The 16,095-nt window shown below is 28.5% G+C and overlaps 1 protein-coding gene across 2 annotated transcripts in view; it reads left to right on the forward strand.

Annotated features, from left to right (window-relative positions):
* The window catches only part of LOC142319743 (uncharacterized), a 77,839-nt gene that overhangs the window by 29,924 nt on the left and 31,820 nt on the right, over positions 1–16,095 (forward strand). For both annotated transcript variants that reach the window (XM_075357363.1, XM_075357364.1), the window contains exons 10-13: positions 5,331–5,515; positions 6,953–7,113; positions 8,546–8,685; positions 14,769–14,964. In XM_075357363.1, the coding sequence (XP_075213478.1) occupies positions 5,331–5,515; positions 6,953–7,113; positions 8,546–8,685; positions 14,769–14,964 (682 nt within the window). The remainder of the gene's footprint in view (positions 1–5,330; positions 5,516–6,952; positions 7,114–8,545; positions 8,686–14,768; positions 14,965–16,095) is intronic.

The raw sequence follows: 16,095 nt of genomic DNA on the forward strand, positions 1-16,095 counted from the left end.
ATCATTACAAACTGAAATACAAATAATTTATGAAATAAACCTATTCAATAAATAATTATTTTCTTATTAAAATAAAATATAAAAAATAATAACTAAAGAATATAAATAATATTCAAAAAATAGTCATTTGAAATGGAAATTACAAGATTATCAGTGTATAAATAATTATAAAAAAAAGAAATAAAACAAAATAATGAAGTAATCTAATAAATACTGGCTGAAATTAAAATAGCTAATTAAAAATTTGCATTATCCAATAAATAAATATGTAACTGGCCTAAATAAATTCTTTTCAATATAAAGTTAGAAACCTGAAATTTTGAGAATGTAGTGTTAATAAAATAATTAAGCAGCCTAATAATTATGGTCTTCTCTATAACAAGGGATGGCTCCTACAGGTGCCATGGCACCCTTGATGAGATTTTTATACACCCTCACTATATTTCACACCTACTAAACTCAATAACCGTGTCAGTGTTGCACGTATATAAGATAGTATAATTGTGCAAGCTAAGTGTTATCAAATACCAATCAAGGTCATACACTGACATACTTGCTACTTAGCATGTAGGAATATTCTCATTTCTGATAAATTTTGTAGTATGTTACTGTATTCTGAATGCTACATATTTTGAGTGTTTGCTGACCTCTGCTCTAAAGGATGGTTATAAACATAAGCTGGGTAAATCTGGACAATGGGTACAAGTATAAATTAATATCCAGTTTTATTTTGTTATTGCAGCAACTTTACACTGTTTTCTTTTTATTTTCCCATTTGACCATTTGGGGAAAAAGCTGGACTAATAAATTTGTTGAGCTTTAGGCTGTTTAAAATTGGCATTTATGGGTCTGATAACAAGCTCTCACAGATCTCCAATTGGAAATTGTGCAAGTCCAGTTTTCTACCACTGAACTGATTGCACAAGAAATGGATTTTATCAACATAATTTGAAATATGTGAATAGCCAGTTTCCTATACCACTAAGGGACTTAGGTTGGACTTAGAAGAAGAGTAATAAGCCAACATTTGGTCTTGTCTGTCAACGAACGCCCTTTGTGTACTTATTATACTCATCAATCAGCTGTGGTTTAATTTTAATTTCACCTCTTTCATTTGTAAGGTATACCTCTTCTCCTCCAAATCCAGTGGAAATAGCCAGGACGTCTCTTTTATCCTTCCATTTTAAAACATTTTTCTTTCCGATTATGCTGTGCCACTGTGTCTCCCTTTTTTAACCTTGCCTCGGTTACTTTAGGAGGGTTTCCTTTCTTTTTGAAAGGAAATGTTCCAGTACATTATGCGTCCAAGTTTAACAAACTTTCAGGTAGAGACACGATTGTGATAGCTGTCTATTAGTAAGGAATGTCCTTGACTGGTTTTTCCCTCAATTAATTTATGGGCAACCTTTCAGGGTTGTTGGAATCCCGGGATCCCTGGCTCCTGCATATACAAGCAGTTTTTGTACCATACCTTTAATTTCAGCTGAAATGTACAGTTTCATTTGTACTTATGCTTTTTGTTTGAAATATATTGCCTGTAATTCAAAAAACCTCTCCATAGAACCATGGATTCATTGAGGTGGAGTTCTTTTCTTTGTTGGGGGTTCATTTTCGAATTAAAAAATTCAATTAGTGGATTAATTTTTCATAATCAGTCATTTATATCGCCATTTGGTGCAAAATGCACAATATCCTTAAAATCAACAAAAACTTATCTCCACTTAAAAAATTAGTAGAAAATAACTTCAATAAATGTCTTTTCCAGTAATCACTAATTTGCTTACCTTTTATTACACCCATGAGAAATAGCAAACCAAAAAATGTTTTTATTTCTTGCATTGTTATTTCTTTCCACCTGAAATCCGGTTGCAGTCACTGATCATGTCCTAGGGCTTCAATTGCATATTTGTTGCTTTGGTCAAGAACAAGTGTCAATAGATCATTGACCAGAAACGTAAACAAAAAGTCCACTAGCTTTGTACCTACTACAGTATGAAAAACCTTAGTACTACTAGTACATAATTACTTGTACTAGCTAAGTACAAAGCTAGCTTTGTACAGTACTTTCATACCAGGGTTACCTTTGAAAGAAATGTTCCTAGGTTGTTTGCAACTGTTCAGTCCATTCAGTAGTAGTGCAGCTATCTCAGGTATGCCATTTGGCTGGTTGGGCAGCTCCTCAGTACCAGGTGTGGGAACTGGTACCATTGTTTACTTTGCTAATAATGGTGATATCGAGGGTAGGGTAGCTTGTGCTACTGAAATGGGCATTGCTTCAACCCCTTGTAGACCAGTGGCCAAGAACTCATCATTATTAACAGTCACGCGTTACTGTGATCGTTACGGTGAGAGAAGATCCATATAGTTTAATATATTAGCCAAGTCTTCTTCTTGGTATTGATCAGGCGATGTGTTCATCAGGCATTTTTCTTTTCATAGATAACCGTGAAGCAGAAGGCTTACGTTCCATTTCTGAAAATAAAATTGTTATATTAGTATTACAAAATTAAAATTCACTAATGAAGGTGAATTTTATAGTGAAAGTAATATATATATACATATTTTATTATATTCATCAACGTAAACCTATTATTCAGTGTACTAAAAATAATCTTTTAACGCAGATATATTTTTTTGGAATAATGTTTTTTCTAACAGAGGTTTATTTAGAATAATAATCTTTCAGAGGCCAGGTCCTGAGTTTTTTCCAATGAGATTTTACATAAGTCTTTTAAAAATATAAACTTGTAACTGTTTATAAATAATTCACAATATTTGATTTGTTTTTAGGCATAATATGTAAATATGTCATTAATTACATAAAATATAAAGCTGAAAAGCAAATTATTTAGTAATAATTTATTGTAATATAATATAAAAGAAAACCTTACTTTTTTCAAAAGTGATGAAAGTTCACACAAATTTAAAATTACAAAAAAAAACTGGTTCAATGAAACTGGGAACAAACTGCACAGTAACAAAATATTAAACATTTCTGATGTGCTAACATGTGATACAGAGTTAATAGTAAACATTCTGACTCCCACTAGTAGAAATAGAAAAAGCTGCTGTACTACTACACATATCTGCATGGTCAGCAGGTTGCATGCATGCATAGACCTGCAAGTGCTCAGCCCTGAATGTGCTAAATGGGAAACTTTCTCTAGATTTTTCCTACACTGAAAATACAATTTTTGAATTCTTTGCCCTTTTCCCAATATGGCGCCCAGCTTCTTTGTTTCAAATGGAAACCTCACGTTTTTATTGCATTTTTGGGTAGAAAACAGTATTTTATTAAGACATTTTTGTTCTAGGGTTTTTTCTTTACATGCAGCTGTTATGGAGTAACTTGTTGCTAATAATCTTAAATCAAATATGGGGCCAGTTTCATTATGTCAAATGGAAACTTCATATTTTTATTTTATTTTTGGGTAGAAAATATTATTTTAAAACATTTTTATTCTAGGGTTTTTTCTCTAAATGCAGCCGTTATGAAACTACGGGCTGATATTTGTAAAGTTACGAAAACAATTGTACAATCTTAATGCTAAATAATTTATCAACTGTTTTTTATATTGCTGAAAAATTTCTTGAATTTAACAGTACACCCGTTGATGGTTAATGTGTCGCCCTTATTCATTATTTTGTTGTCAAGAAGTTAATGAATGAGTATTTTAGTTTTTAATACTCTTTATTTGTATGTGTTAGTTTCTTTTTTGAAGAGATTATTTATCAGTTGTTTTTATAATTTTTATTTAATAATACAGTTTCATAAAAATGAAAAATGGATATCCTGGAAATTTATATTTTAAGTTACAGAAATTCTAAATTAGTGAGAAATACATCTATTTACATCATCGATACTCTGACAGACATTACCTCATCGTAAACTATTGGCAAGATTAGCTGGAAACGTACAAAGTAATGGGTAATTTCAGAAAAAATCACATTCCCAGATTTTGCCGATAACTGAATTCCCAGATTTTACTTCATTTTTGAACTGAAAATATTTGATAACCAGATACTAATACGAGTGGTATTCGGAAATTAACTTCCGGTCCTCGGAAAGTGGGATTAGCGATTCCATGTTTGCACAGTTGAATAGCTCGGTTCAGTGCAGTTCTAGTAGTATTATTTGAAATATCACTCGTTTGTTCCTGTAAAACTCTCATTCGAAACTGTTGTTCTCATAGAAAATCCTGTCGACTGTCATCATCCCTCATTCATGCAAAAACTTGTCAGCCGCTGGAATTTGTTGTGAAATTTTTGCAATATTTGGGGGGAATATCATGAACGACAATGTGGTAAGACAGTGTTGCCTATGTTTCAGGAAGGTCGAACAAATATTCACGACTATGAAAGAAGTGGTTGACCCTCAATTATCACAGATAAACTTGTTGCAAGAGTCATTGTGAAAATTTGAGAATTGGTTGTTTTGATGAATTATGGTACAACAATTAATGTTGAAACTTACTGCAAGACGTTGAAGAAATTGAGAAGGACTATACTAAACAAATGATGCAGCATGCTGAGTTCAGGTGTTTTTCTTCATGACAGTGCTCTTCTCTATATTGCAGTACACACTCAATGTGAAATCTACAGTTGGGAATTGTTTAGCCATCTTCCATACAGCCCTGTTTTGGCTCCCACTGATTGTCACCTTTTCCCAAAAATAAAGAAATGGTTAGCAATGCAGCATTTTGAAAATGAGTAGTTGAAAAATTGTGTTACTACTTGACTTAATTCACAGACGGAATTTTAAGATGGCATTAAAAAACTTATTTATATATATGACAAAATGCCTTAATTTGGATGGCAATTATGTAGAAAAGTAGCTAAATAAGTAACTAAATGTGTAGCTATAAGATGTATATAATAAATTGTTTTTTATCAATTGTTATTTTCTAATAACAGATCGAAAGTTACTTTCTGAATAGTCTTTCATACATTAGGTTTCCATTTAAAATAATACAGATACAGATGGCCGTAATACAGATGGCCACCGTAATATTGTTTTCTATTCAAAAATACAATAAAAACACAAAGTTTCCATTTAAAATAATAAAGTTGAGCACCATATTTGAAAAAGGGTGAAGATTTAAAAAATGGTAATACTGTATTTTTTTAATGTAGGGAAAATCTAGGGAAGGTTCCTCATTTAAAGTATCTCGTAAAACTTATAATTTCTGAGATCCCAGTGGTGGTCATCTTGAGTTGATCGCCTGTATTTTAGGTTTATATTAAACATATGAAATTTTCACATTAAATTTTTAATGTGTACAATTTAAAATTATTTTGACTAATATACACATACATGAATTGTATTTCAGAGTAACAATGTAAGAGGGTTCCCTTGTGATATTTGTGGTAAAAGACTGAATCATCCTAGTTCTGTAATATATCATAAAGAAGCTGAACATAATAATGGACGTAGATTTGTATGTGATACTTGTGGTAAAGGATTTAAGCACAAACAGTTACTTCAACGGCACCAACTTGTACATTCTGATGTTAGGTATGTAGAGTTTTATGTTATGTTGGAGAGGTTGCTTATTTTTTATCAAAAATTTAATAATTCAGGATAAGGTTTACATACAAGACCAATTATTGATATTCAACCTTAGGAATATTGCAGATCTTACTGTGGATAATTGAATTTTTTTGTAGATGGTTGGTTGCTCATGTAAGAAATTTCTGATGATGTAGTACTGTGAAAATTAGTGTACATAATTTTTGACTGATGATTTGGATTGTGCGAAACGGCTTTCAAATTTGTATCCAATTCCCTGGTATGCTTCTTAGAAAGCAAAATGTATTTAACCCTGGCATCATGTAGGGCATGCTAGATTATGCCTACAAGGATTCTAACTTTCTTAAGATTGCAGTAACTGGTGATGGAAGTTGTTAGTGGGCTGTGATGTACAGGTATAATCTAGTAACAAAGACAGCCAAAACAATGGAAGTCAAAGAAAGTGACACTAAACCTCCTCGCCCAATAAAAAGTACTGATAGTTTTTAGTTATTTCTATGAAGTTGTATATCCCAAAAAATGCTTCAGAATGTTGAAATAACTTCTAGTTGCCACTCTGCGGACTTCTGTGGTGGGTGTTAGCATCTTGCCCTTTCAAACAAAATGTACAAAGTTTGATCCCGAGTCATCCAGGGAAATTCAGTAAATTTTGAATAAACTGGTTGCATATGTATTTGTTATTTTTCATATTTTCTGCATCAAAATGTTCCATACATACTAAAGAAAGTGAAGTCCATATTTACAAAGTTATTATTTTCTCAAATTTCCTATCCATAAAGCATCAAAATGTTATTTTTTTATGGATTCATATGTTATATTGTAAGTATTTAATTAAATACATCTGAAATCCGCACATTATAAACTACTGACTGAACTTACTTCTTTTAATGAGTTCTAGGTGATAAAAATTCGTTTTACAAAAATTGTTCTAATTATACACCTCAATTTTTTTAAAAAAAAGCTGATGTTAAAGATTCTTTTTTCAGTGAGGGTGAAAGTAATAACACCATAAGTTCTCTCAATCAAAGAACTATTACCAACCTAGAGTTAATACAAGAAAAAATATTGTTTTTCAATCCCCCTTTGTGATATTTGATTTTAGATATTGAATTTTTTCAAAATTTTGATTTTTGAACCCCTTTACCTCAAAAGGGAGACCAAGTGAAACACCAAAATTTACAATGACGAATTTACTGAAATGTTTTGAAGAAGCTACATATGTTAAGTCATAAGAATCATAATTTAAAGATCTCTTTTTCTCTTCTTTATAAACTTTATTATTATAAAATATAAATTTATAGAAAAATTATTTATTAAATTATTTTGCAATCTATTTAAAAGATTTTACTTCTACCAATAATACTTCAACAATTTTCTTGCAAAATTTAATTGTTTTTTTTTTTGTTTTTTTTTTACCTTTAGGCCTTATCATTGCAATTCATGTAGTGCTTCATTTAAATCAAAAGCAAACTTGTTGAATCATCAGTCCACTCATACTGGAGAGAAAAAGCACTTCTGTGAAATATGTGGACAGCAATTTGCTCATAAAACTAGTCTCACTTTACATTACAGATGGCATTCAGGTATTAAAATTAATAATTATTTGAAAATTTTAAGTTGGCTTGTGTTTTTTTTTTTACAAACCTAATGCTAGAAGTTGCTGAAAATGTGAAATCATGTTAAAAATCGTAAGGGAGGTTAGTGTAAAACAAAGAGAACTTATCTATGATTTATTCAAGAATCAGATAGCTGATAAGAAACTGTATACCATAAGTCTAAAGAATCTTCTTATTTAGCTTATAGAATTAAAAAAAAAAAAAATGCGTAAATTGATGATTTCAAAAAGAGTAGCCTGATCAAGGAGAGCTTACCTATCTTATTCAAAATTAAAGTTAAAAAAAATTTGTTTGTTAATATCAAGTGGAGTGCTTTTTGGCAGTGTGACTGTAATGGTTGAAACATAAACTATAGACACTGAAAATTTGGTTGGTTGATAAAGTTCAAAATGAGTAGGGTTTAAAATGAACTGGAGAAAAAGTCAGCATTAAATGTTAAGGCACCAAGGGTGAATCAGTCTAATGTAATGGGATGAAGTGAAGAAGTTAAAATAAGAATTAAGAAAAAACAAATATTAGAATAATAAAGCTAATAATTAAAATTGTTGGATGTTTAAAGTAGATTGTGATTTATGACTTAATCTCTTGCTACAACCACATCTATTTATTAATGTACACAACAGAAAGGAATAAAGATTATTATTACTATAGTCAATAATTAATAGCAAAACAAAATATATGTTTTGCATTATTGCCATAAAATGTACTCGTAATGTATGCTGATATTAGAGACTTCCTACAGTTGAATTAATTTGTAATTCAGTTAATCACTATATTGCACATCTAATCTTATCCTGGCTATTGCAAAACTGACATTTCTTGTCTTTTTTATCCTTATCAGTAATTAAATTAGATGAATTGTGTGACTATTTATTTTAAAAGCAATTAGCTTATCAAAGCTTGTAAATCTTTTTGTGTTGTAAGTTGACTGGTTTGATGCTGTTTTCCATTCTCCTGTTTTATGTTAATCTTTTAACCTCAACATAATTACTTCAGCCAACTTTCTCATTGTTTGTTTTTTATATTCTGATTTTTTCTTCACGTACAGTTTTTTATCTTCTACACAACCCTCAATCACCAAAATAATTAAATCAAGATGTCTAACCTGAACCACATTTTATCTCTTTACAAGATTCTGTCAAATTTTTCCCCTACTATTTAAATAACTATGTTAAAACTGTATGTTTAAATACTATGTTAAAACCTCTTCAACTTATTTCAGCCAACCTAATTTTCCTCCTCCTCCTCCCAGTCAAAGAACAATTGTTATATTCTCAACATTTGCACTTTAAGAAACCCTTTGTTTAATCTAAATTCAGAAATTTGAAATTCAAATCAATAATAAGTAGTATTTTATTATTCTATTACTTATAAAATAATTAATTGTTGATTACTTTAGGTCAAAAACCATACCAATGCCACGTTTGTAAAAAGAGGTTTTCCCAGAAAGGGAATCTACATGAACACATCAGAATACACACTGGTGAAAAGCCTTTTACTTGTGATTACTGTGAAAGAAAATTTACCACTTCTTCTCAGGTAAATCCACAAAAATTGTTTTTTCTTAATAATAATTATTTTAGTTGCATTAGCTGTTGTTTGTAGTTAGGTATGGTTTATATTATTTCATACTGACTGCACAAAGCTGAACAATTTTGCTTATCAATATACACAAAAGAAGAAACTTTCTATGTATCTAGGAAATTAAATGATGTGTGAAGGAAATTGTCAGTGGCCAAACCATGTTTAATGAATCAGTCTAAATGACCTACACTAACCAATTTGTTCGTTAATTATTCCAGAGGACAATGGAATTTATAACATATTAATCATATATATTACCCATATAAATTTTACAAGTTATGACATTATTGCAATCAAAAATGTTTAGTTTGTATATATAATACTCTTATTAAATCTATACTTGGAATTTGGAATCTAATGTTGGGCAGGCGCTTATAAATCTCACTTAATAGGTGTGGAAATAGCACAAAAAGGAATAATTAGAATTGTGGATTTCAAAAGCGGTTTTAACCCATCTTTTTACGTTTACAAGAAACTGAATATTTTACCCATTAAGAATTTACATATAAAAAGTATTAAGAGTAATTCTCAATAGCTATGAAGATCATAAAATAAATAATGTGTATAATACAAGAAGTATAGATGCAGAAAATACACAAATCTCGGTTGTATTTAAAGGTTTTGAAAATCGTTTGTCTATTTAGGACCTAAAATTTTAACATGTTGGACAACAATATAAAACATATAACTGTTGAAAATATCTTCATTAAAGAGGTAAAGAAATGGGTTCCTAGTATTCAGGACACTAGTGTTTTGTTTTCTAAATTAGAATGAATAAAATTAAAAGTGTTCAAAATTTATAATATGATCGTGGTTTTGTACTATTGTTGATGAATCGAACCACACACAGTCATATGTAATGATTAGTAATATAAACTTGGCTCGATGTGACAAACTTTAGATTAATTATATTTAGATTAAGGTTATATTTTAAGACTCATTTATATATTATTACCTTTGGCAGTAGAGCTTTTATGTTGCTCTACATATTCCAGAGAATGGAATTTTTGTATATCTATTTGTAAAATTATTATTGGAATAAATTGGAATTTGGATATTTTTCATGAATAATGAATGCCTTTAATTAGGTAGTTCATTATTTATTAAAAAATTTCTCGTGCAGCCATCTTACTTTTAAAAATTGTTTTCCTATTACTAATTAAATTGCTTTTTTAATTTGTAATATGTTATGAATAGATCTAGTTGATAGTCAGGTTAATTTATTTATGAGTTACATTTTTAACTTATGAAGTATGAAATTATATATTGTTGCTGAATTGCTCATACGGCACATGACACCTTTGAACCTTGTCATAGCCCTAAAAAGGGCTGCTTGGGGGTTTTGTTGTGGTGGTCCTGAAAAGAGAGCACGTGTAATATTTATTTATTCTTCCTAAACTTTACTTAGTTTAAAACTTTTTTTTTTCAGTTTTACTATTAAAAAAGTTACATAACCTTTTATGTTAGATAAATAAAATATCAACTATCACTGCAAAAATTGAAGTATCAAAGAATAAAGCATTTATGTATTTGCACCTGATATTTATGACAATAGTGGAGAAAAATAGCAGAGTATATATATATATATATATATTATTACTTAATACATTATTTAATGTAGAGACCTGTACTTAATGACACGTTTAGTTGAGACTGTGGAATAGATACATGTGATTTTCTTACGGAAATTTATAACTATTATTCACAATAAAAACATTCTATTCAGTTATTGGCAGTTCATTATATCATCGCCTAAGTTATTGATATAATTTCAACAAATTATTTTTTTAAAACACATTAAACAGTAATTTTCAAATGGTTGACATATTTTAGTTACGTGTTAAACTATCTGAAATATTGCTAAATTTGTACAAACTTAAATAATTAGTGACGTAAGATTTCACTGAGTGCAGACTTACCTAATTATTTTTTAATTTAGATTTAATTAATTAATTGTAAATAAAAAATCTTACAATATAATACCAAAGTACAAAAATATCTATTAAGGTGGTTTAAATGTAAAGAAAAAGATTTCTAAAAGAATCAGAGCATTATAATCTGTCATTAATCACAGTTGTAGAAATCTGTCAACTGATTTATAAATATGTACTCATATGTATTAAAAAGAATGATGTAATATGTGTTAATGATAAAAAAAATATACATGAAAATGTTAAACAATATGGGATATCAAATGTAAACATTTCATCTCTTTTCCCACAGCTGACCATGAATTGCAATTTTTTTAAAAAGAATAATACTACAAATCATCTTCATTTAAACAAAAGTCTCAACTACATGTGTCATTTAGTATACATTTGTATTTTTAAACCTTTTTGACAGCTGGTGCATCCATCAATGTTTTTCACTTGAAATTATCAAAGTGGGTTTACTCATTAATGTTATCAGAGGGTTAAATATTTTCAGTCTAATTTCATTGCATGTTGTTGGCAGTACATTTATTAGCGGTTTAGTATTCATTGAAACTTAAAAATAAAAATGAAATATGTAATTGACAGGGATATGGTATTACCAAATGAAACATTTATTACGTTTTTGTCCAATAAAATTATTTAAATCTAAATTGATTACTGAATAAATTGGTATTCATCAACTGGAGAATTTATTCTCATTGACTGACAAGTGGGAAATCACTGTTTTTATTAGTGTTATCCAACCTGGCAATTGGGACTGTGAGTAAACATAATGCCAATTATTGCATGGATATTTTTATACATACATATTTCTCTCTATTTGGTAATTATAGGGCTCTGGCCCATTTCATAACAGTCTGCAGAAATTAATGTGCATTTAAAGGCCAAAAGGTATTGTGTACCCACAATTTCAAAACTTTACATTAATTTCCTTAAAATTATTATTGTTCGGTGAAAATAAAATTTTTATAAATATAGTCAATACTGTTTGGGAGTCAAGTGAATCTTCGTGAAAAAACAAGAATTAAAAAATACACAAGAAAATGATAAACTGATGTGTTCACAGTAACAGTAATAGCTTCTTATGAAAGTTCACTACTTTTTATTTACAAAAAAAAAAAAAAAACAAGATGATAACTGTTAATACCACTTGGTTATGCATTTTTCTTTATATAAAGCTATTTTCACTATTAACTATTCATTAACTGACATGTTTTTAATATTTCTCATCATGCAAAATGAATTCACCATTTTTATTCTTTTTCAATAAGCCAATTTAGTGGGCTTTATAAAAAATAAATTATATTTCGTCTATATTTATTCAGATGGAACAGGCTACAATCACAGTTATACTCTTTACTCGTCAAGAAAAATTGAGACTTCCATTTTTCTGTATATATTCCATCAGATGATGCAACCTGTCAGGATTCAGAAAATACTAGGATGTATCAAAAGGTTAATTATGAAAAAAACTTTTTAATAAATTATACTATAAATATAGTAGAATGTGAATTAAAAATAATTTTAAAAAATAAATATAAAAGGTAAAATATAAAATGAAATGTAATTAATATTAAACAAATTAAATTAGAATTAATGAATAATTGATAATAATAATAATAATAAAGATCATATATTTTTTGTGTATTATTTTGATGGAGGGTAAACACAGTAAAATTACAGCTGAATTACGATCAACATATCCGTGATAACATAATTATCAGTTAACTGGAAATAATATACATACAATATTTATTATTAGTAAATAATACACATATATGAAATAAGTCTTTTTGCCAGGAAAATCAACAACTACAATTTAAAGATAAAATGGTCCATTTATTTTGTCATCATATACATCATGAGAAATTAATGAAAGATATAACCAAAATAACTGATATGAAAACAAAAATAATTTCACTGTAAAAGTGTAAGTGAATCTCCTTATGAAAAAAAAAAATGAAATAATTCAAACCCCTAAAAAACACAATAGTGTGAAGATATCCCTCCCAAAAACAATTGTTTGGTCCAAATCAAAAAAAAAAATTGATCTTTTTAAAATTATAAAGGTTCACAGGGCTGTTTCAAAATGTAACAAACAAATGATTTAGAAAAAACATTAAAAAACAAGCATGCTATCTAGTTAGAGTAACATTATTTTGCTAATTGTGTTTTTTATAATTGACTGTGTTTTTTGGGGGTTTGTATTCACCTTTTTTTATTTCATAACGTTCAACAGAATAACCCATGTAAAGTTGTACTACGAATAATCTCCAAAGCAGCCTTAAATTCTTATCGGAATGCATAGAATAGTGCGTATTGGAATGTTCCCTTCATTAAAAAAAGAATTTCAAAAGATAAAAAGTAATTTAAGGACGTGAGGGTTTGTCTTCTGAGACTTGCTTGTACTGTGAGGAAGCTAGGTAATAACAATAACAAATAGAATATTTATTTCTGCATTTAATATTAAAACAAAAATTCATAAATGTTTCTTATTTCATAGAATAAACATTATTTGTTCAGTAAAAAATAAATAAATTGGAATTATTAATCATTTTAATTTAATGTTTGTATGATATGTGGTAAAAAATAAACTTTTTTTGATTTTTACTGGTCCGATCCATTTTTATAAAACCACACTAAATAAAATTTATACTTTTATTAAAAAATTGGTATATTTATAAAAAAAAATTATCCCGACATTTTTAAACTGAACAGATCAGACTGGGGATTTCCTGCCATTCAACTTCACATCTTCATTACATGGTGGCTGGGGTTGAACTGTGCTCCTTAATGACATGGTGGCTGGGGTTGGACTAACCGGACAAAGGTTCTGAAAACTAGAAGATTTGTGGAAATTTACTTATAAAACTACTATATTTGAAATAAAAAATTACATTCTTTAAATGAAAATAGGGAGAAATAAAATTATTAAACTTATAAAAAATTTATATATTTGTTTAATTACAACATTTAAAGATAAAGCATTATAGTAAGATATAAAATTTACTGCTTATCAATGATCAGAAAGCTCGACTAATGCTGTAAGTTAGTGGTGATATGTTAATATTTTTTTTATTTAATTAAAACATTTTTCTTTAGCGTACAACAGAATTTGAAAAAGATGAAAAATCAACTTAGAGAAAAATAAAAATAGATAAATTATTAATCTTTAAATAGTTTTTAACTCAAAAAATTTTAACAAAATTTGATCTATTTACTGTATAAGTGTGATATTTGGAACAAATTTAATTAACATGTTAATTTGAAATGTTTGCATTTTTATAGTAGTAAGGGATAAAATCATACACTGAAATGTATTATTCACCAGGAAAGATTATTAAATGAATTTTCTTCCTTAGTCAGTACAAAATTCAAAAACCTTAAAAAATGGCAAATTTTAAAATTTAATCTTATAATGGGCAAATAATATACAACTTGTAATAAAGGCAAATTTGAATTTTGAAAAACAATCGGTGGGTGAGGAGTTATAACATTTAAATATTTATGATAACAATATAGAAACAAACAACAGGTTTTCACATAATTCTTATTGAAGAAAAATACATTTGCCTTTATACTTCTTGTGTTTAGGGTGAGATATTGAAATTAATCTGAAATAGAAATAGAGTTTATTTTAAAAGATTAATAACATTATGAAAAACATAATACCAACCAAGATAAGATGCTGCAATTTGTTCTGCCGACTTGACCACCATGTTGTGCTTCTACAATTATTGTGAAGAAAATATATTGTTAAGTGTAGTATATCATTACTACTTAAGAAGAAATGGCAAATAAATAAAAATATTCTGTAATTTTAGATTTTTATTGAGGTATTAAGATAAATACTATGTATATTAACTTGTTTGTATGTCAATTAAATTAGTGATCACACTTCCATACAAATAGCAGTAGTCAATAAAATGATTATTTGATACTAAAAGGGTTAATTTAAGTCTTTTAACTTTTTAATATACGTGGTGAATGTGTTAGTCTCCCGTAACTTTTTGTGTAAATGACAGTTCAGAAAATAAAAGGGATTGTTTTGCAAGTCAATGTGCTGTGTAAGTTAGTAATATTTTTCTTTGTGGTTTTGTTTAGTATAAATTGCATTTAAAGAGGCATACTGGCGAAAGACCTTGGAAGTGTGATTATTGTGGTAAAGCGTTTCTTCATAAGGATACTTGGAAATGCCATATGAGGAGACACAAAGGAGAGAAACCATTCCAGTGTACATATTGCACCCGTGAATTTCCTGAACAGTGGGCACTAAAGAAACACCTTAGATTACATACAGGTATAGTTTTGAATATTGTTTATGTTTATTAAATAATAAAATATTGGGGCATAATTAGTATAATAGCAAAGTTTTTGTTGTAGGAAATAAATTTTACTTCATTTTACATTTTTCTTTTACATTAGCACTCTTGTTGCATAAAATCTTTTGTACAAGAGCATGCTATAATTTAAACATGTCAAGCCAACCAGTACAAGCTTGAAAACAGGACAATTTAGTGTTTTGGCGAATTCTAAAGCCTTTTCTTTAATAATGGTTTCTGTAAATGGTTACTGTAAATTTTTTTCACAAACTACAATTAACTTTATTAATTAGTCTCATCAATATCATCATAAATATAAGACTTAAATTTAAATCTCTTTCTATTATTGTCAAAATTTTCTGGTTGTTTTTTAATAGAATCTTTATTTTTTAATATTGTGAAAAGAGAATTCGCTAGTATACCAGAAAGAATTGCTGTCTTTTCTTACCTCCTTTTTCAACTTCATCAGTTATCTACATTTTTTCTTTGATATTCAAACACGTTCTTTTGGACATTTTTAACAAATCAGATACACAATAACACCAATACATGGAAAGCACAAGTTACATCAATACACGATACAGTACTGTGTTTTGAAAAACACCACAGGGAAATACGGTACTCAAAACAACAAAAAATGCAGTGTACTACTGCACTTACAGTTAGAAAAACAAAATCACCCAAAACCACTACTGGAACAAAACAAAACCACTAGATCTATATCGTACAGTATGAAGATTAGGTCTGAATAGCAATTCACTTATGTATTAGGCTTACTTTTGCAGTAGAATAAGAAAAAGATAAAGGAATGCGAAACAATTTCAGTTGTTTCGCAATGACGTACTGATGCCAGCAACTTCCTGTTATTCATACAGTACACTAATTGAGAAAAAATAATGTAGGTCACCGTAAATACAATAAAGTACTCATTTGTTATTTTTATCCAACTTTTTTTTGTCATTTTCATTTATTATACACTTATAAATATAGTATTTACAATAAAAACTTTGTTATATAGAAATTCAACTTTGGTAAGTAGAGACAATTTGTAATGTAATATTGCTGCATTTTCACTGTTCTCCAAAGCATTTTTCTAAATGAAAAAATCC

This window comes from Lycorma delicatula, chromosome 2 (genome assembly GCF_047948215.1).
Source record: "Lycorma delicatula isolate Av1 chromosome 2, ASM4794821v1, whole genome shotgun sequence".
NCBI classification, from domain to species: Eukaryota; Metazoa; Arthropoda; class Insecta; order Hemiptera; family Fulgoridae; genus Lycorma; species Lycorma delicatula.